This window comes from Podarcis erhardii (assembly GCF_964252035.2).
Source record: "Podarcis erhardii genome assembly, chromosome: 1".
Lineage (NCBI taxonomy): Eukaryota > Metazoa > Chordata > Lepidosauria > Squamata > Lacertidae > Podarcis > Podarcis erhardii.
This window is the reverse complement of record NC_138497.1, coordinates 31,028,227-31,054,840: the sequence shown is the minus strand read 5'-3', so window position 1 is coordinate 31,054,840 and position 26,614 is coordinate 31,028,227. Positions and strand designations below refer to the sequence as shown.

General features: G+C 44.4%; 1 protein-coding gene across 3 annotated transcripts in view; it reads left to right on the top strand.

The window, feature by feature from the left end:
• Nucleotides 1-26,614, top strand: part of ESRRB (estrogen related receptor beta) — a 163,882-nt gene that overhangs the window by 42,419 nt on the left and 94,849 nt on the right. Inside the window, exon 2 of one of the 3 annotated variants that reach the window (XM_081863528.1) lies at nt 24,817-24,879. The exons of 1 other annotated variant lie outside the window; for it this stretch is intronic. Coding sequence is in view for 1 of the 2 variants with exons in the window: in XM_081863526.1 (XP_081719652.1) it covers nt 18,426-18,475 (50 nt within the window). In the remaining variant the exon portion in view is untranslated. Of the gene's footprint in view, nt 1-18,124; nt 18,476-24,816; nt 24,880-26,614 lie in introns of those variants that run through there. One more of the 3 variants, XM_081863526.1, reaches the window with a different exon arrangement.

Genomic DNA, 26,614 nt, shown 5'->3' with positions numbered 1-26,614 from the left:
GCAGATTTGCTCAGCTTATGTGCCTGATTTTACAGAATAACTTCTGGTGTGCTACCGATTTGGAGAAATTGTAGGATGTTGCAGAGCGAAGAGCAGAATTTTCAAGGGTAAATTGGAACTTCTCTCTCCTCTCTCAACACACACACACACACACACACACACACACACACACGTACCTTCCTGAAAACCTCATTACACAAGTGTGACTTGATAAGTTTCCCCAGTGTGCAAATATGGTTTATAGCTATACTTTTGAATAAGTCAGGGCTGATAAATCCCAAACTCTCTGCTATGGTAGATTTGAATTGCCCTGCTCTGAACATCAACCCCTGGTTCTTCTGCTGGAGTCCTCCACCCTCTTACTATATCAGCTTGTTAAACACTTCCCCAATCCCTAGAGAACCTTGATCTATCTTCTCTACTTGCAAGCAGAAAAGCCCTTGCACACAAGACCTCCTTCCCAAGGGAATTCAATGAAAAGTATTTGGCTCCTTCCGAGGGTAATCAGTGTTGTTGTTTTTTGCTCCCCAGGGGGCCACCTTGATGTTCTCCATAGCCGTCTCTGCCCTTAGGGCATTTATACATTCTGTATGGTATTATGAACATTCTGGGCATGAACCTTCCCTAACCCCTCGGAGACCTTGGATGTGGAAATGGAGAAGATTTCCAAGTGTGCTTGCCACTAGCCCACCACAGCCTCCCAAACCTTTCTGAGCAAAAAGGGTTGTCCCAGGAGAGGAGAAAGAGCTCCATAAGTAAATGATCTCTTCTGTCTCTCTTAATCAGGCCAAAGAACAGTGAGCTGTCCTTGCCTTAAAGGAAAGGGTGATCAGCTTGCCTTAAAAATGTTGTTGTTGTTGTTTAAAAAACCTGAAGTCTCTCTCAGTATGATCATTCAATTCCTCCCTTTCTGCCTGGAGAAACAAGAACAACAACTGCATACCTGTAGTTCTATCACCTTTAAAAATGATAGATAGATAGATGATAGCTAGCTAGATAGCTAGATAGCTAGAGATAGATAGATAGATAGATGATAGATAGATAGATAGATAGATAGATAGATAGATAGATAGATAGATGATAGAGATAGATAGATAGATAGATAGATAGATAGATAGATAGATAGATAGATAGATAGATGATATAGATAGATAGATAGATAGATAGATAGATAGATGATAGATAGATGATAGATAGATGATAGATAGATGATAGATAGATATAGATAGACAGATAGATGGAAGGATGGATGAATAGATAGATTGATAGATGATAGATGATAGATGATAGATAGATTATAGATAGATATTTGTTTTGACTAGCCCTACCATTAGACAGAGCGGTGTGGCCACCTCAGGTGACAGATCCTAGGGTGAAAGGAGAAATGATGACGACAGAGCCTGTCAGCCAGCACTACAGAAGTAAAATCCAACCGTCTACCCAATTAACTTCTATATATACCGTATTTTTCCATCTATAAGATGCCCCCATCTATTTTGGGGGACTCAGATTTAAGAAAATGGGGGGGGGAGAGATGTATCTGGGTATAAGATGCCCCCTAATTTTTGACATTATTTTTTAGGGGGTAAACCTAGTCTTATGCACGGAAAAATACGATATGGTATGTTGGCCACCATCTTGTCTTTCATCTCAGGCAGCAAAATGCCCTGGGCTGTTCCTGACTGGCGATTTCATGGGTGAAAAGAAACAGCTGCTTCAATGTAGTGTAGTGGTTGGAGTATTGGACCAGGACTAAGAACCCCCAGCTTCAAATCTCACTCAGGCATGAAGCCAGCTGGGTGACCTTGAGTCAGTCTCTCCCTTACGGGATAAAATGGAAAGAATGCAGAAACTTGTGCGCTGTCCTGAGCATCGTGGAAGAAGAGTGGGATAAAAGCTGTTGTAACTGAAGAAAGATACCCACCTCCATGCCATGGGACAGGGCTGGCCAAGGATGTTTTGCTGCCTGTTGTGCTTGTGAGCGTTGCAAGAGATTCACTCCCAGACTCCTTTGCAACAGAGCAGCAGGTGTGGGGCGCGTCCCAGTTTGTGTGTGGCTACGCAGAGTTGAGCTCTTGCATCCTGTGCAAGGGATCTAAGGTCACATGCGAACAATCCATTTGAAGCCTGTGGCTCCCTCTAAAGAATCCTGGGAACTCCCTCACGGAACTACAATTCCCAGCACCCTTAACAAACAAAAGTTCCCATGACTCTTTGGGGGAAGCCCTACGCTTTCAATGTGCTTTAGATACATGATGTGGATGCGACCTCAGGCACACATCTTGAATTGTTCACAGCTTCACTGGATCCGTTAAAAAAAAAAAAGGCCCCGCAAGAGTTGCTTGTGTACCAGGCCTGCGAGACTTTGGCCTAAGCCACTCTCTCCTGCTTTCTTGTAGCCACCAATAATGGGAGCTGGCTCTGCACTGCATCCCCACGGAATGGTCTTAATCCTGTGTTCATTGTCGAAGTGCTTTTCAGGCTTCTTCCCTTTCCCTCCCTTCCTGCCATGTCTTTTTGGATAGTGCTGTTGCTACTGCGGCGGCTGTTCTTTGTTTTCTCGCTCCCTCCCCATTCCCTTCTCGCTGCTCCCTTGGTGGTCTTGTTCTTTTGGTGACCCTTTGGGGTTTCTCTGGGGTTGGCATCTCAGTGGTGTGCTGAGCCGCTACAAAAGGAAGCTGTTCGGTTCGGGCACAGGGCTCTGGCTTATCCCGGCGGCATCCAGGGAACGCAGAGCAGAGCGTTCTTGCACAGTGCGTGTCCCCCTCCCCTGGGTATTTCAGCATGTAACATATATCATCGCCCGTCATTCAGAGACAGCTTTACTCACTATACAAGTATTAATTAATTAACCCTCACCATGTGCTGCGAGGGCAGCATTAAAACGCTCATTTCCCTGTGAAGGCGCTGAGAGGTTAAGTGACTTGTCCTAAACTGCTCATTCAGTAAAATGATAGATCTGGGAATAGGATGGAGGGCTCTGAGCCCCCTCACTCTTTTGTCAGAATTATTTATTTAGTTATGTAGTCTGCCTCATCCCCGAGGCTTAAGGCAAGCATCCCTTTCCTGCAGTGATTTAGGTTTAAAAAATAAAATAAAAAATAGATGCGCAACTGAGGTTTGTATCAACAGCCAATCAAAGGGGTGATCAAGGAGTCTGTGCATAAATTTTGAGTTGTACCAACATTTTGTATGTGAGCATCTCTGCCCCGCTCTGTCTGAGAGGCCTGACTGACATGGAGTGATCCGTTCAGATTTTCTTGAGACCTGATCTTAAGGAATTTTTATAATGTCTTTCCATCAATCATTCATCCATCCCACGCTTTTCAGTGCAATTCCTCTTCATTTTCCTTGCCACGAAAAGTCCATTTGGTTTTTCAAAAGTGTATTTGTTGTGCAAGGGCGACAGAGCACTTCAATCCACTTTAATTGCACAAACCTAAATTTATGGTATGCACTTGAATCCATCCAATAAAATAGTGACGATCTGGAGGCACCCTGTTGTGCACCTAGATAAGCAATCTGAGACATTTTGGTGCTTGATTAGAAACTGTTTATTTGTTACAAAACTATCTGGAAAATCCAGGATAAACATGTAGATTGCTGCAATTAAAAAAAAAAAATCTTTTGGTCGAGCTTGCTCACTGTGGCCTTGCGATGGGGATAGAGAAAGTGTTTTGACTGGGGAGACAAAGTCTGCTTGAACTCCATTCTGCCATAAAGCACTGCTGTTGAGAAATGCAGTTAGACAACACACTTTTCAATAATAATAATAATAATAATAGTAGTAGTAGTAGTAGTAGTAGTAGTAATAATAATAATATTTATTTATTTATTTATTTATTTATACCCCGCCCATCTGGGCGGCTTCCAACAAAATATTAAAATACAGTAGTCCATCAAACACTAAAAGCTTCTCTAAACACGGCTGATGTCTTCAGATGTCTTCTAAAAGTTCCCTAAGGGTAGAAGATATTATCGGCACGTGTGCATTGCACAAAAGACATAACCCATACCAAAGATCCAGTTACAGATAGGTAGCCGTGTTGGTCTGCCATAGTCAAAACAAAACAAAATTAAAAAATTCCTTCCAGTAGCACCTTAAAGACCAACTAAGTTAGTTCTTGGTATGAGCTTTCGTGTGCATGCACACTTCTTCTATTTTGTTTTGGCCATACCAAAGAGTTTGCAACATCAAAATATTCCAGGAACTGGCATCTTTCCTGTGGTTACACTGGACAGGGAGATCAAAGTAGGAAGAGACAGTATTGTATCATGTGCTGATTCAGGCATTGCCTCTACCCTCACCTTCCCCCAAGGATCTCTTGCTCCCACTCCAGTCTCTCAGCACAGAAAGCTGGCGAGTGAAAGGAAGAAAGGATTGTAGCATGACTGTTGCTTTGTGAGAAAGGGGTGAACATGGGACTAGTTCAAATGGCAGTGGTAGCCATGGGGGAGCCAAGTAGTCCTCTTCTCTCCTTACTCATTTGAAGAATTGATTCTTTGTCTACACTGGAATAGAGAAATGAAATGATGTGCAGTAGGTCACTGGCTTCTGCACAACATCTAAACAGATTGGATCAGAAATATGTGTGTAGAGGCAGCACAGTTGCCATGAACTGAATATATCAGAGATGCTCATAGGGTTAGAATTTGATGTTCTGTGCATTGTTTTACATCATCTGGCTGGCTGCAATGTGCTTGCATTGTTGTGCTGTACTGCAGAAATATCCCTGTTGTGTTTCAGGCCCGGGAGAATATTGAAGGACCTTTTCATTGAGGTTGAGGACTTTTCAAGATGACAGGTTTATAAAGGCAGCAGTTACCCATTTCTGTTTTGTTTACAATCCACATATCTTCAAAGTGCTACTACTAGTACTATTTACTACCACGGGTTTCGCCGCCATTCACTGCAAGAACTTGTATTGCATTTCCCAGCACTAAAACATCCAGCCTTTAATGTAGAGAAGGTACCAGTGCCTTGAGTAGTTTTGACTGTACCTCTAACCACAACCAAAGCTGTACATTTTGTGATGAATGATACCCGGGTCCCCTTTCCTTACCTTGGTGCCTGCTCTTTCATTGTATCATTCTTGCATGTGTTGAGGCAAAGTTGTTAGGCTGCAATGAAACTGCATTGCATCGAAACAAGATAGGGTGGTCCCATACCAGAGATGTTGCAGCAGTGGGTTTCATGCATCGGCAGCAGGTTGGCCTGGGTGACTTTTGAGAACCCTTCAAACCCTATGACTGTGTCATTCTAGATATGGCAAATCTAGCAGAGGCTCAGAAAAGGCACCCAGCCATAGCAGAATGGCAAGCGCTGCACAAACAAGGACTATCGATTAACCAGGCTTTTAATTTATTTGTGTTAAATGAAGAGATGCGATAACGTTTTATCTTATCTCCTTACAGAAGGCTGCGTAGTTCATTAAGAAGCAAGAGCCATTGGAATGAACGGGAGTGGCTGCAGCTCTTGCACAACAGCCGTTCATTTCTACGGCACTTGCTCTGCCTTGCGCAGCCTAGCAGACTGTGGCCGAGCAAAGGGCAAGAAGAAAACACATTGGTTTGACATCAACAATGAAATTCATCCCCGATAAGGGTAAATTAATGCAACCTGAAAATAATAGAAAATAAAATGCTCTTAAAGTGGACGATAAGCTAAAAGTACCCATGACCGTTAGGTCCAGTCGCAGATGATTCTGGGGTTGCGGCACTCATCTTGCTGTATAGGCTGAGGGAGCTGGTGTTTGTCCGCAGACAGTTTCCGGGTCATGTGGCCAGCATGACTAAGCCACTTCTGGCGAAACCAGAGCAGTGTACGGAAATGCCATTTACCATCCCGCCGGAGTGGTACCTATTTATCTACTTGCACTTTGACGTGCTTTCGAACTGCTAGGTGGGCAGGAGCAGGGACCGATCAACGGGAGCTTACCCTGTCGCGGGGATGCGAACCGCTGACCTTCCAATCGGCAAGCCCAAGGCTCTGTGGTTTAGACCACAGCGCTGACCTCTAAATTACCAGCACTACTTTGGAAAATAATGGTGGAATCACTGTTCATGATTCATGGGCGTTATTAGCTCTTGGGGTTTTTTTTGTTTTGTTTTTGTTTACAAAGGCTAAATAGTGTTAGCAATCTAATAAGGCAGGTTGGGACACTGCTTTGAGAAGCAGCAAACATTTCAACTAAAGCCTAACAAGGTACAAAAATGTATAGAGATAAACCACCGGGAGCCATTCTACACATCAGAGATGGTTGTGGAAGAATTCTGTCGCATCCTTTTTCAGACTGCAAGCAGATGGAGAGTCTCCGTCTGCTCCTCCATTTAATGCTTGTCTGCTGCATACATTGCATATAGTAAACTAGCATCAGAATGAGTCTGGGCTCTCTGTATGTTTCTCTCTGATCTGCTACATGCAGGGGAGGATTAAAAACGATGACTCCTCCCACTTGCAGTCTGCAGTGCTACAGCCCAAAATTCTACCATATGGTGTGCAATGCACAGAACAACTCTGAGTTTAACCTCTTCCTTGGCTTTCATGATTTCCTTCTGTATAATACTTCTATTTTACCTGGTGCCATTTTCTACCTGGTTTACTGTGTGGGATTTTTTCATATTATTATTATTATTATTATTATTATTATTAATAATAATAATAATAACTAAGCTGTTCTTCAGAATTGCACCATGTTTCCCTGATAGCTCTGCCTTTGCTCTGAGAATTTTCCGTGGGACTTAAAATATATAGAGAGAGACCTAGGTCTCTTCAGGCTGCTTTTGTTCCCTTTATTCGCATGCAGTATTGTGTTATCAAATGGTGCAATCAAGCCCACTTGGCATGAATTCTAGCTTCTCATGTATATTATACTAAATGAAATTTCTGCCAGTCATTCTGTCAGCTCAATGGGAAGCTGGCCATTATTTTATGATAAAAGTTAAAAAGTCAAAAATTAATCCATCGAAAAATTGCTTAGTCATTAAAGAATTGGAGGGTGGGCGGGGGAGAGCGTAAAGTCAATTTCTCAGTCTATCGTATCTGAGAATGGTATAACCCCCCCCCCCCGTGCGTGTGTGTGAAAGCAAGGATGTGAAAATCCACTGCTTCACACCAGCAAGGAGGGGGAAATGAGGCCTTTGCTCCCTTTCATTTGAATCCTGCTGCTAATGTGCCTTTGAATTGGTAAAAGGGTTCTAATGTCAGTGTGATGATGCCATGTGCACTGTTGCACTGGGGGGAAGCATCACTCTCTAGCACAGCAGCCTCTCTCTGTTTCCAATGCATCATGGGTACATCACATACACGTAGGGCATGCAGAGGCTTACCTAGGCTCCCTTGCACCCTTGGCAAGGAGCTGTGTCAGTGGCTCCAAAGCTCGGAGGGACCATGGACCAGAAACTCAAAATGCTTGCTTTTGATCACCTTTCACGCTCCACCAGTGACTTCCTCCATGGCCATTTGGGTCTGCTCTGCTCTGCCTTCCCTCCTCTTCTTTCTCCTCTTCTTCAGTCCATCTCCCTCCCTCCCTCCCTCCTCCTGCAACTCTTGCCCACTCTGCTGTGACAGCCCATGCCAGCAACCAGATTCCTCCACTGAGCACAACCTCCAGAGGAGCTTGTGCACCTTGTCCAGCCACCCAGAGTGGCGGAGGAGATCCTGGGGACTGTGCAGATGGACAGGTGAGCTCCTAGTCACTCCAGAGTTGAGAGCCATGAGTTTTGTGTCCTCTGGGCCTGCACCCTTGGCTGGAGGCCAACCTAGCCAACCCCTGGGTTCACCCCTGAGGTCACGTACATGTATTATGTTGCTGGGTAACAAGGCAGGGGTGGAAATGGACCACAGATGTTCCCTTCAGAACCGTTTGGTCAAATGCATATGAGGTGGATGGGATTTGGTAGTTCCACCACCCTCAGAAGTTCTTTTCGTTGCAGAAGTGAAGGGAATGTTACCAGTTTTGGGCCTGAGTACTGATGAAAAGTGTATTATGGATGGAAGAGTACTTGCACTGGAAGGCCCTGCTCATGTGGGATACAAGGCAATCACTCTGGAAATTCAGATGCATTTGAGAGATGGAGGTTGCTTGTTAGGTGAGCATAACATACAGATAAATAAGCAGTCCTTTCATCTCTGGAGAAAGGTGCCAATTGCCCTCTACCTCAAGGCAAAGTTACCTGAAGGCAAAGGGCTGTAAACCTTACAAGTCATGCAAAGAACTAACAAAGTGGGTGGGCTCTCTTGTCACTGTCATTACGGCCAGTGGCACATTTATTTGGATCCAAACGACCACAACAAACTATCAATAGAAAACATTTAAAATGGACAACCAGAGAATAAAACATGACATGGTCTGCCAATGGCAAATATCTCAGCAACTTGGATGCTCCCTTAGGGGTTTGGCAGCTAAATCTAACAAAGGAAAGTTCTAAATTATGGACGTTTAACATTGTTTAGCAGGTGAGATTTAGTTTGGTTTGGCAGCAGGGGAAGATGTTTATGCGCCATTTTGAACATTACAAGGTGTTGCAAGTCTTTTGACTGCAGATCTCACTGGTGGACCTTCTTTTTTTAAAACAACAACAACCCCCACATAAAGATTGTTGCTATGGTAACATGCTGGCTGGGGCTGATGGGAGTTGGAGTCCAAAACATCTGGAATGTACTGAGTTGTTGAAGGCTGCCCTAAGGGGACAGAAACGGATCTTAGGAAAGGAGGAAGATCTTGGTATTCTTGATTCTGTGTTTGTTTGTTTATTATTATTATTATTATTATTATTATTATTATTATTATTATTATTATTATTTTGTAGGCATCCGTCTGACTCAGGAGACAATGGTGGAGTGTGCTTTTGGGGGTGAAGTCAAACTGTCAGAAGGTTAAAAATAAGAATAATCGCTTTTTCAGTTCCTTGTTGTGCTCTTTGATTGAAATGGGACCTAATGGGACATCTGCTATTTTCTTGACCTTTTTGTATCTGTAGGTCTTTCTCCCATGGGCCTGGCAATATGCTGTGGTCCTGTTTCCACCATTTTTAAAATGTTTGTCTGTCAGCAGATATGGGGTGACGATGAATGCTATTGACTGGAACTGTCCAACTTTGCTGTGCATCCAGCAGCTCAACCAATTTTTTTTTCTTGACACATATGGATGATTTGCTAGGATGAAATCCAAAAATCTATGCTTTCCTCCCCTTTCCTGATATGTCTATATTAAAGCTGAAAGCATTTGTTGATTAATTGGTATGATCAATTAATTAAATCAGAGATCTAATTTGTACAAATTAGCTTTCTGGACTTTCCCAGTGCCTACATTAATACTTGGCTCCACTGTTTGCTTGCTTCCTCCTCTTGCAGTACCTCCATTGTTCCTCTATTTTGGAGCATTTTACTGAAAACTGAGAGGCATGGACTGATAGTTTGGGTCTGGAGGGCAAACCAGAGAGTGGGGACCAAGGCAGTGAGGGCCTATACCCCAGCATATTTGTTTTCTGCTGCGTACAATTGGTCCTGCATGGTAGGACAGAAATGAGTATGGATCTCATTGCTGGAAGGAGCTTCCTGGTGAGAGGAAGGATGAAGGGATTCATAGTAATTTGTTCTATTAGAGCTGGGGTAGCTAACATGTAGGGACGCGGGTGGCGCTGTGGGTTAAACCACAGAGCCTAGGACTTGCTGATCAGAAGGTCGGCGGTTCGAATCCCCATGACGGGGTGAGCTCCCATTGCTCGGTCCCTGCTCCTGCCAACCTAGCAGTTCGAAAGCACATCAAAGTGCAAGTAGATAAATAGGTACCGCTCTGGCGGGAAGGTAAACGGCGTTTCCGTGTGCTGCTCTGGTTTGCCAGAAGCGGCTTAGTCATGCTGGCCACATGACCCGGAAGCTGTACGCCGGCTCCCTCAGCCAATAAAGCGAGATGAGAGCCGCAATCCCAGAGTCAGCCACGACTGGACCTAATGGTCAGGGGTCCCTTTACCTTTAGCTAACATGTGTTTGTGTGATTTCCCCCAGAGATCCCATTTGATTATTCAGACCGTCCACTTGCTAACAGCCCTAGGAGCCCTTAGGACAAACACAGGTTGTCCCTCTGTATGGCAGAAGAGGACGTTCAGCCTTTCCCCAGGAATCTTCTCACCAAGTTCAGATTTGGCAGCAGAGTGACAAACCAAGAACATGAGAAATTCTCATGCCCCAAAGCTGCAGAACAAGCTACTGTTTCTGAGTGGCTCCCAGGGTGTCCATGATGATAAATGGAGAAATCTCATTCCAATAGAAGGAAGCAGCTCCTCCAGAAAAAGAAAAAGTCCTGTTTGTCCTTTTACACCGACTATAAAATAATATTAATATATATTTTTTGTTCCAGAAATGGTTCTGTCGAGCCTTTTCAGAAATCCTCCTCTCTTTTTTGCATGGGCATTTCTCTGTCAGCAAGAGTCCATTATCTGAGCACAAACCTCCATTGTGTTACCGTTATCAGTTAATTAGACCACATGAAGTCTGTGCCAGCCAATCTGGTGGCTCCATGGCTCACTCTACTAGGCCCTGATAAAAGTTAAAACCCCACATTAAAAACTCCAGCTGTTGGAAACCAGCACCTGCCTTAAAATTCAATATCTTGGAGGTTCAGTAAAGTGGCCCAAGATGATGTGAGCTGTGGGGCACATTCACCCATGTCCTCTCTTCTCCCCCATCCTATATGGCAGGGTCAGTCCTGTTACAAATACTTTGTGAGGTGATGCTTTTGAGGGAACTGCAACCCAATAATCCTGGAATGGATTATGGGCTGAAATAATTCCTCTAACAGAGACAAACATCAGTGCTGTGATTCCTTGTTCTGAGCATATGGGGAGCTTGCAAGGGCTTCCCCATTCATTTCCAGACCAGGACTGTGGGTAGCCATACTCATGTCTAGTCATGAGTAGACTCAGAAGCCTTCAACTCAAGGCCTGAGCTGAACCCAGAGCCCAAAGTGCAAGAAGCAGGAAGTATTGTTTGGATAACCAAGCAGAAGCAGCCTCTCCTAGTATTTTTTCCCAGTCATGGCCATTCCAGAGATTTCATGCTGAACTACGTTTGCTGTTGAGCCCAATTCAAGGTGCTGGTGCTTGCCTTTAAAGGCCCAAAGAGTTTGGGGCCTAAACATCTGGAAAGCACGTCCTCCTTTCTGTGCATTAAGATCATCAGAGGGGTTTGTTCTCCACGCTCCATCTTTAAGAGCAGTGCATTATGGATGTACAAAGAAAGGGCCTTCTTTGTTGTGGTGCCCTAACACCAGAATGCCCTCTGAGGGAGGTCTGTTTGACACCAACACTGTATTTCTCCCTCAGTGCCAGCTTGAAATGTTTTTTTCTTTGCCCAGCCACTTATACTTATGGTATCTTTAGGTGGCTAGAGGACTCACTTGATTTCATTGTTTTGTTGGTTATGCCTTACATTGTACTTGCAGTCTTTCAAAATCTACCACTCTGAAAGCCACTTTTGGATGAACGTGTGGTTTTTACATTTTAATAAACAGGCTGAGTCTTCAAATCTGTGGCAATTCTGCTAGCTTTGTAATATTGTGTACAGCTGCTGTCAAATTACCACTGTATCCACACCTGAATACAGTGCCATCAGTCGCTTTGGGCTAACATAGTGGTACCTGGTTTTATTTACTGTAAGGATTGGGTATCTGGGTAGCTTCAATGCCAAGGAACTGTTTCCAATTACCAGCAGTCAGCACCCTCTCCAGTATCCACACTGTCATGCACACAGCAGCATGCCTAGCCAAGTACAGTCATCAACATGCACTCACAAACAGATCCTTGCAGCTTGTAATGAAAAGCTGGCTGATCCAGAGCAGCTAGGAACAATCATTCCTTCTAATAGTGGATTAAGTGGGTGGCTGCGCTGCTGCCAAAATGGGGCTACAGAGAAACATGAAGAAGGTACTAGAATGCTCAGGGGAACCCTGAGGTTTGCAGAAGTACAAATATATGTATGTGTGTGTGTGTGTGTGTGTGTGTGTCTGTGTCTGTGTGTAGAAACGTGCTAAGACGAAGGCACGCTTGGCAAATCCATACCGTGATCAACTCCTGCCCAGAAACCAATGTCCCCACTGTGGAAGGATGTGTGGATCCGGAACTGGCCTCCACAGTCACTTACAGACTCATTGTTAAAACCATGTTTATGGAAGACAATCTTACTCAGCTACGAGTGATTGCCAAAGAAGAATATATAGGAATATATAGGAATATATAGGAAAGAATCCTAGGGAGACAACCCACATCCTCCCGAACAGTCCAATGAGCAGTGAGCATGCTCAGTGGCTGTGTTTGGTGGTGGGACTTTGGAGGAGCAGGGATGGGATGGAGTATCATGTAAGGGGGCACCCAACACTTCCAACAGATCCCACTTATTCCCTAGTTCTAATGGTTAATTGTTGTCCTGGTGGCAATGTTCTGAACTGACTATGTTTTCCTGCTGGCTTATTAACTGTTGGTAGGGGGTTGCTGTTGCTTTATCTTTTCTTAAAAAATGCTTTGTATTGCTGATATCCTATCTGCGTTCTGAAAGCTGCATTCTGCAAGGACCAAAATAGGCAAATGCATGCAACAAAGCTTCAGTGTTGTGCTGGCGGTGGCATTAAATGTAAATTAGGCTTAGGAGGTTGTGATTTTGAGAAGAGGAATGGTAGGAGCATGTGTTGGCTTCCACTGACAGCTCCTCTCCTTACTTGGGGATTCCGGGTTTGTGCTTATCGCCAGATGATGAAATGCTTGCAATGACCTGAATATAAGGCAATGGGGCGTGAGTTTACACCAGGCTTCCTTAAACTCGGCCCTCCAGATGTTTTGAGACTACAACTCCCATCATCCCTGACCACTGATCCTGCTAGCTAGGGATCATGGGAGTTGTAGCCCAAAAAACATCTGGAGGGCTGAGTTTGATGAAGCCTGGTTTACATACACACACATTTATATGTTGAATATGCTGGATTCATGGATGCCAGGGGGCAGGCGACACAATCCTGTTGTTCTCTGTCTACAAGCTGGTTGTCTCCATGTAGAGGGTTGTTGGATGTCCCTTATATTCCCTTGGAGATGCATATTAATTTCACTCAAAAATGTAATCCAGAAGGCAGAATGTCCAAATGTAAATGTGTGGAATGGGCCTTATGTCTCTTCACAAGACATCAGTTCACTTTCTCATTTCTCATTTCCTTCAATGAAGCAAGTTCCATCAATCGACAATACGCCATTTCCTTTGTTTAGGCATTCACATATTTTAATTGAGCGTGCTAATAGTTTAGCCTCCCACAAAGGCGGCAAAAGAGGAAATTTACACGGAACAGTGATTAATATAACCTTGCTTCTTTAACAGCCTTCATGATGTACAAATTATCATATTATCCCCTCTGTCTTTGAGACATACTGCATTTGGGTTGTATCTAGTGCCACTCATGCAACACCCTGCTGCTTGTGCAGGGGACCTTCCTCTTCCTCTTTTTCTCCCTCCAGCCCACCCCCTGGGCGCCCTCAAAACCTGCTCCAGAGTATTGAGGAACTCTCCAGAGCAGGCCATTCCTGTTGCATGAGCAGCACTTCGCCTGCGCAGCATTAGATACAACTCTTTGGATCTGACAGGTACGAAGGCTCATGCACTCCTCACTTCCTTCAGCACAGCCACAAGGAGGAAACCAAACATTTCGTGCCCAATCTTTATTAACCACAGCTTGTTGTTTCATCTGAACCAGTGAATCTGAACCAGTGCTATTTTTCTAGAAAAAGAGGTGCCGGAACTCATCATGAACACTTTCCTTGTTCTCTTATAAAGGCAACGGTGCCCACCTGGGCACCAACAGGTGCCAGAACTGAGTTCCAGCTGGGGGAAAAAGCCCCAATCTTAACCATGGCTTGTTTGAAACAAGCTAACTTTAAACCAGGGGTTATGAAAGTAGTTTGTTCAAGCAAAGCACAGTCAAGATTAAGTGCAGGTTGATCTGCTTGTGGCTGTGCTGGAGTAGGAGAGGGGAGGGAGGCAGCATGCAGTCCCAAGGTTTGCTGCAGCTAGTTCCTGTCACAGTTTATTATCACTTTCAGCCGCAGACTTTGCACGAGCTAAAGTGAGATTTATGTGCAAAAGAGAAACTCCTGTTTGATTTTTTTCCCCTCCTGCAGTTTGGAGTATTGTTTGATGAGTTCCACATCATCAACTATATTTGCATAGTCGAGAATATGTTATGCTCTTAAATCCTTATTTGTTCAGTTTTGTTTACATACAAGTTCAACGATAGGGTGCCATTGACACTTCTGGTCTTGTAGTATTGACAGTGGTCTTCGGTCTTCAGGCTTATGTTCCACACCAACCTCCAATCTGCTTTTAGTTTTTCTTTCCCTCCTCATGCACCTTACTGTAAATGCCCAGAAGTTAATATTTAAGTTGTATGCCGCACTCTTGCTTCAACACACACACACATTGTGCATGTCTTTCTTCTTTGCAATCCTCCTTCTTCCTTGACAATGAGCAGCAAAAGTGGAGGGTGAGGGAAGCAAAGAGAAATGGTTGAAGCACCACAAACACACCCACCTTAAATCATGTGATGTCATAAATGTGGCACAGTAAGCATGCAACTTAAGTGGAATTTACATACTGGGGATTACACCGAAAGCCAAAATCATGCTTCAAAACACATTGGGTGCTGTGGTGGGTGGAATTGCCAAAGTCTTTTTTCCCTGGACATCTGCCCCCTTTTTACTGATTTTTTTTGCCAAGTTTGTAAAGCTGAATGCGCACAAGTTAAATGCATGTAAATTGTGAACTTACCGTATTCAAAATGAAGCCATACTCAGAGTGAATCGACTGAAATCCATGAGCTGTGGTTAGCCATGAATCTGAGTAACTTAGAGCCATTGATTTCAATGGGTTTTAATTTGACTATGTTGGATGCAATGCTAAATGTATTCTATAGCAATTGATTGTTGGAAGTATTGAAATGCAGTCAGCTAGCATGGGAAATAATAGCTGGAGGGAAGAACCTTCAAGTTTCCTAGACTGTCCTTTCTGAACAAACCTATGCTTACCTTCCCTCAGGTGCTATACTAATACTCTCAGGGTTGCTGAAATCACTTGCTACTTGCTTCTTCTTTTTCATTACCTTGGGACTCCAGAGAGGAAACATCTTTTTGTGACTCTCCTGCTGAGATGAAAGAGTAAGCATGGCTCTTTGCATCTCCTCCTTATTTAGTTAGAACTAAGGTCTTTCCTATCACACTTGTACTTCCTGCAATAAACATAGTTTTCTTATTTTCCTAAATTCAGAAGTCTCAGTGTGATTATATTCAGGGCAACGTGTGCTCCTCCAACATAAATCCAGTGCCCACTTGAGTCTCTGTGTGCATTTTAACCCCAAACTAGCAGCTGCATCATCACTCAATGACTTTCACAGAGCTGAAATTATTCACATCAGCTGGCCTGTCGGTCCACTAATTTGTCCTGTTTTTAGTCTCAAGTTCATGTGGCTCAACAAATGATATGGAAGAAACAAGCAGAATGTTTACAGACTGCACTCCCATACTCACTTACGTAGGAGTAAACTGAATTCAGGAAGCCTTATTTCTTTTCTTTTATAAGTTATGCAAGAAATAACAAAGTACGACAACAAGAAACAAGAAACATCTCACTTCCCCACCTGCACACCTCCCTATCCCCCATGGTACAGTGCTGTTTGGAGGTTGCAAGAATGCCTTTATGTTTGTTTTTACAGCTTGGGGAAGAGTTTACAGTCTTGTTTGAGATGTGAAGACTTGTCCTGAAAGGAGTCTTACTTCTGAGTAGACATATGATTCCACTGCCAGGCATTCAACCTCTCCCCAACTTGTTTTCTTGACTTGGTGCAGGAGACTGAGACAATCTGTTATGTATTTGCAACTTTGAACAAACAGGGTGCCTGCTCCCCGCCCCTTTGGTAAACCCATATTACATGTTGTTGTTGTTTAGTCGTTTAGTCGTGTCCGACTCTTCGTGACCCCATGGACCAGAGCACGCCAGGCACTTCTGTCTTCCACTGCCTCCCGCAGTTTGGTCAAACTCATGCTGGTAGCTTCGAGAACACTATCCAACCATCTCGTCCTCTGTCGTCCCCTTCTCCTTGTGCCCTCCATCTTTCCCAACATCAGGGTCTTTTCCAGGGAGTCTTCTCTTCTCATGAGGTGGCCAAAGTATTGGAGCCTCAGCTTCACAATCTGTCCTTCCAGTGAGTGCTCACCCATATTACTGCATCTCTTAAATGTACATCATATATTTACCTAAAACTGAGCCGGTTGATCAGAGAGGTGTTTCTGACACAACATTTTGCAGCTGTGGAATGGCTTTTGGAAACACTTCCAGGCAAGTGCATGGGAAATGATTGCTTGCAAGAGGTCAATCTGCACAACTTGCTCAAGGTCACTTGGTGGGTGTCATATTTAATGTTACAACTTTGTGGATGCCAGCACAGCACAATCCTGTGCATGTATGTAGACCTCAGCAGGAGGGGATGCAGTTCAGTGGTAGAGTGCCTGACAGAACCAGCTCTACCCTTAGGCAGAGTGAGGCCGCCACCTCAGATGGCGGAGACTGAGATGGTGGTGGCCATGCTGCATGTCTGCCCTGTCCCCCTCTTCTCCACGCAAGCACAAACCCTTAGGGATGGGGAACATGCTGCCCCATCACCACTGTCGAAATAAGATCCAGCTGCCAATCCAGTCGGCTTCTGTACATGAAACTTGTCCTTTGGCTCAGGCAGTTTGCCTGCCGATGTTTTTACAGCGGGTTTCATTTTCAGTATACACCCGACAACGTAATTCCCATATGAGATGCCACGAACTTTGCCTCTGCTCTTTACAGAACGTTGTGCGTGTGCGTGAGTCTTTTTAGGTTTGTGCCTTTTTTGTTGCTGTTGTTTGTACGTTTTAAAGAGACCGAATCTGGCGCTAAAGTCTGCCCTCTTCTGTTTTGTGTTCCCCCTCACCGCTCAAAACTGCCCCCTCCCCCAATAAAAACGTTTCAACGCTGGCCGTTTCCACGATCTGCGGCTAACAAGGCGCGAGGCACCATTCTGGGATAAGCGGCGCTTAGGAAACCGAGAGCTTCGCTAATGGGCTGATAAAGAGCTGTCAGACGGGCAGCCACGCGCCTGCGCGCGCCAGGCCGGCCAGCCGCTGGGGGGGGGGGGGAGGCTGTGCGTTTGTGTGTGAGAGAGAGAACGTGTGCGTGTGACGGAGGCGCGTCCTGCAAGTTATTTCCAAAAGTTGCAGGACGGAGACTGACCTCGTCCCTCGCTAGAAAGGGGGGAGGGGGGAGGGGGGGAGGTCAGCCAGGATCAGGCTCTGTGAGGATTCGTTTCCTCTCTGTCAGTGTCTATGCTGCGAACTGCTTAGCTTCATGCCAACGCTGCCTTCTCCTTCTCTCTCCCTCACCCCTTTCCCTTTCCTTTTTGGCTCAGAGTCCCGCTCCCTCCAGGATCATTTTATAATTGCCTTTGAGGAAATTGAGAAAGAAAGAAAGAAAGAGAGTGAGAAAAGCAAGGAGCCACACAGGCGTCCGACCCGCGCCGTTTGCAGCAGCCGCTGGCACTGAAGCGCCTCTTTCCCTGTCAAACCGCGGGGAAAAGAGCGGGCGGCAGCCTCTGAGGCGGGCGGGACGCGGCGACAGCAGCTCCACGCGGGCGCTCCAAACGCGCGCCCGCGCTCCTCGGAGCCGGCCGCGAGGTCCCTCCTCGCTCGGTCCGCCGCCTGCCCGCCTCCCTCCCTCTCTCCTCGCCCCGCTCTTTCCTCGCGTGGGAATGCGTGTGAAGGTCGCCCGCGCCGCCCCCGCTCCAAGCTGCCAGCCCTCCGGCAGCGCGCGCGCGAGAGAGAGCGCGCGAAAGCAAGCGAGCTTCCCGGCTTCTGCGGCGGCTGTTTGGCCACGTGCGGGTCTGCTGCGAGTCGCCCTCGCGCTGCCCTCCCTCTCGCCCCCGCCCGCCGCCGCCGCCGCTCTGTCACTCCAAGTCCAGCCCCTGAGAGGCAGCCAATAGCAGCCGTGCCATATTCACCAGTCGGCCCGTCTTAAAGCGACAGTGGGGGGGTTAGTGGCATCTAAATCTCCGGCGCCTGGGCCGCCTCTGCCGCCTGGCTGCTCTCGGCTCGCTTCAGTGTGATTGGATGAGCGGGAGCGTGTGGATGGGCGAAGCGCTGAGCTCTCCCTCCCGGGCTGCCTGTCCTGCTCTCTGTCCCGGCGCCTTCCCTCTTCTGCTTCTCCCCCGCTCGCTTTCCTTTTCCCCTCCTTTCCCCGAGTCTGGTCATTTCCCTGAGTTTGCCTCGGGCGCTTTCCCCTTTCCCCCTCTCGCTCTCTTTCTCCTCGGTGTGATCTAGTCGCTCCCCCACCCCCCCACCCCCTTCTGCCAACTGGGAATGCTAAAACAGAACTGATGGACATTTCCGAACTTTGCATCTCAGACCCTCTCAGCTACCACAACCAGTAGGTGCCCTCCTTGCTTTCTTCTCTTTCTTGGGGATGCTGCTTGCAGGGGGGGGGGGGTTTCCCCCTCCTCCTCCTTTTGGACTCTGGCAGGGGAGCGTGCGGAAAGCCAGATGCGTTTGAGTTGGAAAGGGGAGAAGGAATTATTTTAACTTTCTCTCAAGCCCCTCTGCCCCCCCCCCCATTGCATGTGGATGTCTCATCACACCTGCACCACCCACCTCCTGGCTACAATATGTGCCAAAGTGTTTGGGGGTTTTTGTGCGCGCGCGTGTGCTGTGCATCCTGGTGCAAATAGCTTGCTCCTCTCTTAACAAGCAGGAAGGATGCAACTCTCCCTTTGGAGAGATGCCTAGACGGTGGGGCTGCCGTAAAAAAAACTAAGAGGTTTGCCGTGGAAAGCAACTAGCTTAGGGTGGCTTCAACTGGCGCGGCTTTAACGATCGTAAAACTTCTTTCTCTTGTTTCCCAGGCATGTAGATTGACAAACGTTGGAAAGGTGTGGCCTTTTTGCTTTACTGTAAAAGTTTTATGCGGCTGTATTAACTCAGAGATGTATGTGCACCAATGCGTACCATTCCCACTCATATATATATATATTTCTGTGGCTATTGGGAGCTATTTTTATTTTTTTAAATTGTATTCCATCTGAAATTCCCCAGAGAAGGCGACCCTTCTGTTCACAGGGAAGCCAGTATAGGGATGTTGTGAGTGGACCGGAGCAAGCATCCCAAGCTGGGACTGATGATGACAGGCAGATCATCAGCTGCTGGTGTTCTTGTTTTTCCTTTGTACGATGCAGCGGTGATGCATTGCCTGCGCTTCCTGTTAAGCAAATAAAAGCCGCGCGCCTCGCGTGGAACTTTGGAAAGTGAACGGGGTTCGCTTGTCATTTGCGTCCGCTCCTCTTGCGGGATGCGTTCTCCAGCCCGCCGCTCCTCTTCTGATAAATCAGCTGCGAAGGAAGCAGCCAAGTCCCCCTTTTGTGTGTGTTTGTGCATTGGTCTGTATGAAGCGCCTGAAAGCACCGTGCGCTGCCCAGAGGGGGAAAGACCTCCGCTGTCCTGTCATCCCGGATGGATAGGGCATAGTTTAAAAAGCTACACCTTAGAAAAAGAAATATAAAAGGGGTATAATTTCTTTGAAAACAATCATCCCCTGCTCTGTTTCATTGGATCTCTCTTTTTCCTCACCTCTTTCTTTTCCTGAGCAGCTGTCAATCCTGCTGTCATTCCTCATCTCCTCTAGTGATATATATATATTTGTATACGAAAATTTCTAATTTTGTTGGTTCATTCTTTTCATAGCACTTTGGTCTATGCTATTCTCTCGTACTGGACTATTTAAAAGTAAAGTTCCGCAGTGGCCCAAGAGTGGCTGGGGAAACCCAGCTAGATTGGCGGGGTTTAAATAATAAAATTATTATTATAAAATTATCATTCTCTCCTCCAAATTTTATTTTCATAAAACAGTGGATTCAGAATAAAACAGAAATCAAATATCATTTATTTTACTAAAAACTGCAAGCTTAAAAAGTGAAGTGTGGTCTCTTTTTAAAAGAAGGCTTTTATGGTTTTGTAGCCTCTGGTTTTGTGCTTTTCCTCCTAACTTTTTTGTTGTTGTTCACATCCAACCTACTTGTAGAACAAGAAGGGTGGTTGCAGACTCAGGAAGAAAACCAAAATGAAGTACTTAACATATTCTGTTTTTAATGGCTTGCAAAATTTGATAGAAAGTAACCAACAGGGCTGTGAGCCTGGTGCAATTTTCCTGCTTCAGTTTTAACTTGGTTTCCAATTAAAGGTACAAGAGTGGACCAGGTGGATTTCCTAGAACGGAATGGATGGGCAGAAGAGGTACACTGTTCTTCATGTTACTAAATATAGTCCTATCAGACTTGGCAGAAGTGGTTTTTTTCTGAGTTGGCATGGGACTTCTTTTGTTGTTGATGTTGAAGGATTGTGTGCTATATCAGGTCCGGAAGATTTTCATAAATTGTATTAAAAATGGATTTGGAAGACACTGGTAACTGGAGAAAGTGCAGGGTAAAAGGCATTATGAAAAACACGGTCTAATTATTTCAGCATCCCATTTCTGTTTTCATTTACATATTTGTTGCATAATACAGCAAAGGTGTAAGTCAAGGCCAGCTAGGGTTGTGCAAATGGTAATTCATCTGGGGTATGCACGTGCTTGTAGGAGTATTTTTTAAAATGATATGTAAATATTTGTATGGATTATTTTATAAGAGCATTTAAAAAATCATTTGTCTGCACATGTGTTGCAAGTTCCCACCTTGAATGCTGGTCACTTAGATAATTTGCACAATTATTTGAAAGCCGGTCCTTTTCTGTAATGGTTATTGTTGCTATTTTTAAATAAGCAAGAAGCACATATTAATTCATAACACTGAAAAGGAGCTCTTCTTATTTTGCAAAGCCATTTGATTATAAAAAATGAGTATGGCTGCAGCTAGTGGTTGGTTTCCCTTATATATTCCAAACACTGGTTTGGAACTTGCAGTATACATGTTTTAATATTGAGAAAGTAGCAGATGTGGCAGAGAAGTATTCCATGCAGGTCTCGGGACTGTGGACTCAGTACATACCACGGAGTTCAAATCCTGTCCTACAGTGACTCTCACCAGGGCCTGACTGAGCTGAAGAAATCAGCATGTATTCACTCAGGGCATGGCATTTCACCTTACTGGGGTTAGGAAAGTTCAAACGTGAGCCCTTCAACAGGGAATTGAAAAGGGGTGTTACCAGCAGCCTTCATGAAGCTTAGGATCTTGCCCCTGGTAGCTTGACTTCAAGCATTTCTATATCCTTTTGCTAATTTCATCTCCGTTATGTATATATTGGAGCAATTCCTTGCAATCACTGAAATGGTGTTAGAAAAATCTACCTGTCTGAATGTAACACGGAGAAGATGAAAACTGAAACTTTTTGTAACAGTAGGGTTAGCAAGCATACAAAAAAAAGCCCCTCCAAAAACAAAACAAAAATCTACCAGCTGTATAAATGAATCTGCAGTTTGTCTCTTTCAGGTCAAGGCAGGTAGAGTCCATAAAATTAGTCAAACTGTACCAGTGCTGCTTGTCTGCAGTACAGCAGTTGTGTAATATAGATCTGTATGTGTGCATAAATATGTATGAGGTCCAGCTACATCTGTGCATGTATCTATGCGTGTACATCATGCTTACATTTCAGACTGTAATTGTCAACACCTAGAATATCCCTTGAAGTGAAATTCAGCACTTTTTGTTTGCTTTAGCATTAATGTCACAGCCCAAGATGAGAAGTGATTTCTCCCTCCTTGTTTCCTTTCAGCTATAGCCTCAGATGTTGCAGGACGATACCTTTTGCCATTCCCAATCAATAGTGTGTATGGAATAATAGAATAGACCAAGGTTAGCACATTATGAAAAAAAATGTCACTTTGGTGTACGGCAATATTCTGTCAGGTGTGCCTGTTAAAAATGCTTTCTTTGACAGGTTAAATAAAAATGCAGAAATGTCGGCCCAATAAATGAGTTATCAGCTGCAAAAGAAAGTGCAAAATAATAATTTCACCTGTGAACATGGAAAACCAGATTTAGAGGAATTAGTATGATTCCATTCAGTATTCGAATAAACGGGGGATAATTATTATCTTTTGCATTTGATTCTGTTGATCCTTATTTACAGGCCAAAGAAATGTGACTTAGATTCTGAAGGATTGTTGAAGTGCATTTGCTTCTGTATTGTCAGAAAAGCTGAATGAAGCTACTTTAGTTCTAGGCACTCCTGGAAATCTAGAGTGAGGAGTGGTTGCTCTTTTCCCCTTCTCCCCAGATTTGTGAATTGGGGGAAAAATTCTAAACAGAGAGACTGAATGAAGCTGTAAGTGCTCTGGGCGCTCTTGTGTACCTACAATAGGGAGTTGTTGCTCTGTGTGTCTATTTTCTTACTGACAAATTAATTCAAGAAGAAGCTGTAATGCAAAGGAACGGGACTTAGCTTGTCCCTTGAACAGAGTTCCTATTGTGTCGCTGGGTCCCCTTTTCAAGAGCCAGGCTAGTCTTGCATGTGAAAAGAAAATGTTAGCCTTTCTTCTGCCTGTCTTTCAGGTCCTACTTTTTCATATCAATTATTGAAAATGATGGAAAGATCAATTTATTATTAATATTTTAGGGAAGGAAATGCAGCGGGACAGGGATATTTTCATTGTATTGATTGAAAGCAATCAATAGATATTGTGTTTAGCCTGAGAGGGACAAGACTTTGGAGGAATTGCATCAGAGAAAGTTGCTGTGACAGAAATTTCACAGGACCGTGGTTATTATTTTTTCCCTGGGAGAATATGGTACTTGAAATCCTCTATCTTTAAATTTCTGATCCATTCCCACACTCTCTACTGTTCTCTCATTTTAAAGTTTGTTTGTGTGTGTGTGTAACATGTCTTTCACTTCCGCACTTATTTAATCCCTCCAGTAAGAGATTTCATATGTGCCATAAGTCTGAAGATCTGAAATGCTTCTGTTCCGGATATACAATCACTTCTAAGGTGGAGGGGGGGATATAGATTTAAACTGTTATGTAACCACAGTTCACGAATGCAGTCATACTAGATATCTCATAAGCATGCCTAATGTTTGTGATGCATTTACATACAGAAAGAAATAGCAAAAGCAGAATAAGCCAGAAATGCTTATAGCTCTCCCTGCTCTGTTTTGTGCCTACTACCACACTGGGGTTGATAAATGGTCGTGGTAACCCTGTAGTGGGTGGAACCTTATGGCACCCTGGAGACACTTAGATGCTCCTTCAACTTCCTTTAAATATGCTGCAATCCCAAGCATGTTTACTAAAGAGTAAGCTCTGCTGATCTCAGTGGGACATACCTCTGAGTAAACATATTAAGTTCACGCTAAAAGTGAGATTGGCACGCTTTGTTTGACAGCTGCTCAATAACGATTTTGTTTATTTATTTATTTACATATGAACAGGTAGGGAAATAGTTTCATTATCCAGGAAGTGTCAAACACACACACACACACACACAGCGCAGGAGTCCCACAGTAACCTCTTACAAAGCGTGAAACTAAAGATGCTGTAGATATTAATGAATTGGTTTAGGGATAGGTCAACATAACAAATGCCATTCATGACCAACTCTAGAAATCAACCGGGGGAGGGGGGAATGCTTTATTTCCACACAGCTAGCAGGTTTTGATGTAAGACAGAAAAGCACATTAAAGTTCAACTTGAAATTGTATCAGTTGGGGTGAATTTTGCAATTTATAAACCCCGGCAGAGACTTGAAGGGGGGAGAGCTTCATTTCTGGAGAATAATTTTTATGAAGCTCTTACAAGTTAATTTTTCTCCCTTCTCTGCCCTGGCTTGGCCTCCTGTCTCAAAAGCTCTTTCCTGCCTCCTCTTTGCACTTGGACTGCCCACAAAGTGGCCTCTACAGCTGAAGTGCCAGTTATTTTGTCTGTCAAGAAGCACTTGTGAGCTGTGTGCTGCTGGAGGTGACTATCTGTTAGGGAAAGTGTGCCTCCTTGAAGTGGAAAGCACTGCAGAATAATATCTTTGTCATGTTTGTAATTGCAAATGTAATTAGCAAACAAGCTCTGGGGGATTAAGGAGTTGAAACTTTCGCTGCACATGACTTGACCCTGTGTTAGCCAAACAGGAATGGTGTGCACTGTTTAACCCGTGCCAACTCTGCATTTTTGTCTGGGCATATCTGCTGCTCATAGATTTCTGCTCTTAGTGTTCCCTGTGCTCCGAGCTCTCTCCAGAAAGAATTACGTTTTTTTTCCCCGTGTGAAAGAAGAATGTGCTAACATATACTAGTTTGCTGAGGTGCTTGGTGCTCATGAGCGCCGCAGACAGCATTGCCCTTAATTATCCGGTTGTATTTTGCACGGGCAAATTGCGAAGAGCAGGTGGCACAATGTGGTCGCGCAACTTGTGATAGCTTTGTGACTGATTTTGTCCCTTCCTTTGCTCTATTGTCTTCCCTGCGTCTACCGTGTAGAGTTCACTTTCTCACTCCCCAGGGAGAAATCTCCATGTTTAGATTTTTTGGGGATCACCCCCTCCTAAACGTCCAAGTTCCCTGCTAATTTTATCAATCTGCAAATAATATTCTTGCCTCCGGAGTGTCGTGCAAACAGCAGACACAGAGTCCATTCAGAAAGTCACAAACTTTGAGTGTGTGCATGTCCAGAAGGTGTTTGCTTTCTCATGCAAATTTTGTCATGCTAGAGGTTCTTTTCTGTCCCTTTTGTGTGCAGTATTTAAGTTGCAGTAACATGCCATGACCAAGCTGTTTTTGTTTTGTTTTTTAGTGTGAAAGGGAATGGATTGAGAATAGAGAGAGGCGGCGTATCTTGTCCGATTCTGCATTGCCGGTGAGGCGTTGATTTCTAGGGTATCTCCATAATTATTGCATCCTGTTTATGGGGTGGCTGGGAGGAAAGGGAAACACCACAGGCAGGCTCCCCAAATTTGGTCATATCCTTGTGCCCACATGTTCCTCTCTTGTTCAACTAAAACTATTTTCCTATGCCTTGTATGCATCAAATAACAGTTGGGTAGTGTTCAAGACCTCCAGCTGAGAGCATCTTCTGTGGTGTCGAAGGAGATGGTCTTTTATCTGTCTTCTGGGCTGACAGTATATACTTTAACTGAGCTGTTCTAGCTGACTACCAACCTATGTAAACATTATAAAACCCGACTTCCCATCAGTGGGCATTCATTTTGGGGGGAATTTTTTTTTCTTTTATAATTCAAGTTTTACTCTCGCACTCTTATCCTTTAAAACACCTTTCTGTTGAAACTGAAAACTCATTGTTAACGGTACCTGAGCGCATATTGTTTTGCTTAGCCAAGCATAGGGTAAAAAGTATGTTTTTAAAAAATGTTTACTTACCTGGTTTGGTATTATATAGGAGAAGTGCTGTTTGAAATACTGTTGCTTCTTTCCTGTAAAAATACAGGGGGAGGTAAAGAACATAAATATAATTTTATCGGTAAAATAGATTTTATAATATTCTTTAAGTGTGCCCCAGAGACCAAGGACATATCCTTTTACTGCTATACATGTCACTTTATAGGTCTCTTCAGCCAATGGCTTTGCAAGATGGTCTTTATGCAAATAAATTTTTACTCATTTTGGAATGTAAGCGAATGCCAGTTACCTATAATTGTTTATTATGTATCTGCGTAGATGGCTGTTAAGAATCTGGATATTCATTTCAGGGGAGAACAGGTCTTCACATTTTCTAGGACAGTCATTAGATTAGTAGCGGGGGCTTATTCCTGAGATGCTCTGTAGATTTCCCACCTCTTGAAAACAAACAAAAAAGCAAAAACACGCTCTAATACAAAATGGCATTTGAGTTATAGGGTCTTTGCTTTTGATTGCTAGAAACACATTATGCATTTAATATGTGGAGATTACTTCTTTTTAACATCAAATGATGATGATAAATAGCTGAGGCACATCTCCATTCAAAATCCTGTTTATAAGCTGCCACCACCCATATTATCCTTTTCCAAGTACTTCTGTCCTTTTGCCACCCCTCTCCTCTTACCACTTCATTCAACATCTCAAGTGCTTCTATTTTTATGCCACTTACTTTTTTAGTAACTCAGGGAGGATGGGTGGTGGTGGGGAGAATTGCGGGGGTATTTGTGCTGCGGCAGCAGATCCGGTGAAACTTAAAACCTTAATGCCCATTGCCTGCCACACTTTAGCAGTCAGCTTGGCATACAAGTCTTGCTTTGTCAAAAAGAGGTATCTGCAAGGAAGGGGGCCTTTGTGTTGCTACCTGGTTTGTTATGCTGTGACAACGGAGCCAGGGTAGTCTGCAATGCAGTCTAACCTGGGACCAGAGGCAGGGGGAGAAGGTGTTGCTTGTCACAACCTTCCTTCCAGGCACAAAGATAATCCCAGGCTGGGCTTCTTCGGCTGATGTCCCAGTACCCTTTAGAAAGGCTTGCCTTGACTTCTCTCTAGTAGTGGATCCTGCATTAACAGGTTGTAGCAATGCACCCTTTCGAGAAAGGTAGCAATCGGTGCATTCAGGTGTTACTTTTAATAAATGGTAATGGATGACTTAGCTTCACGTGTCTGTACCTTTC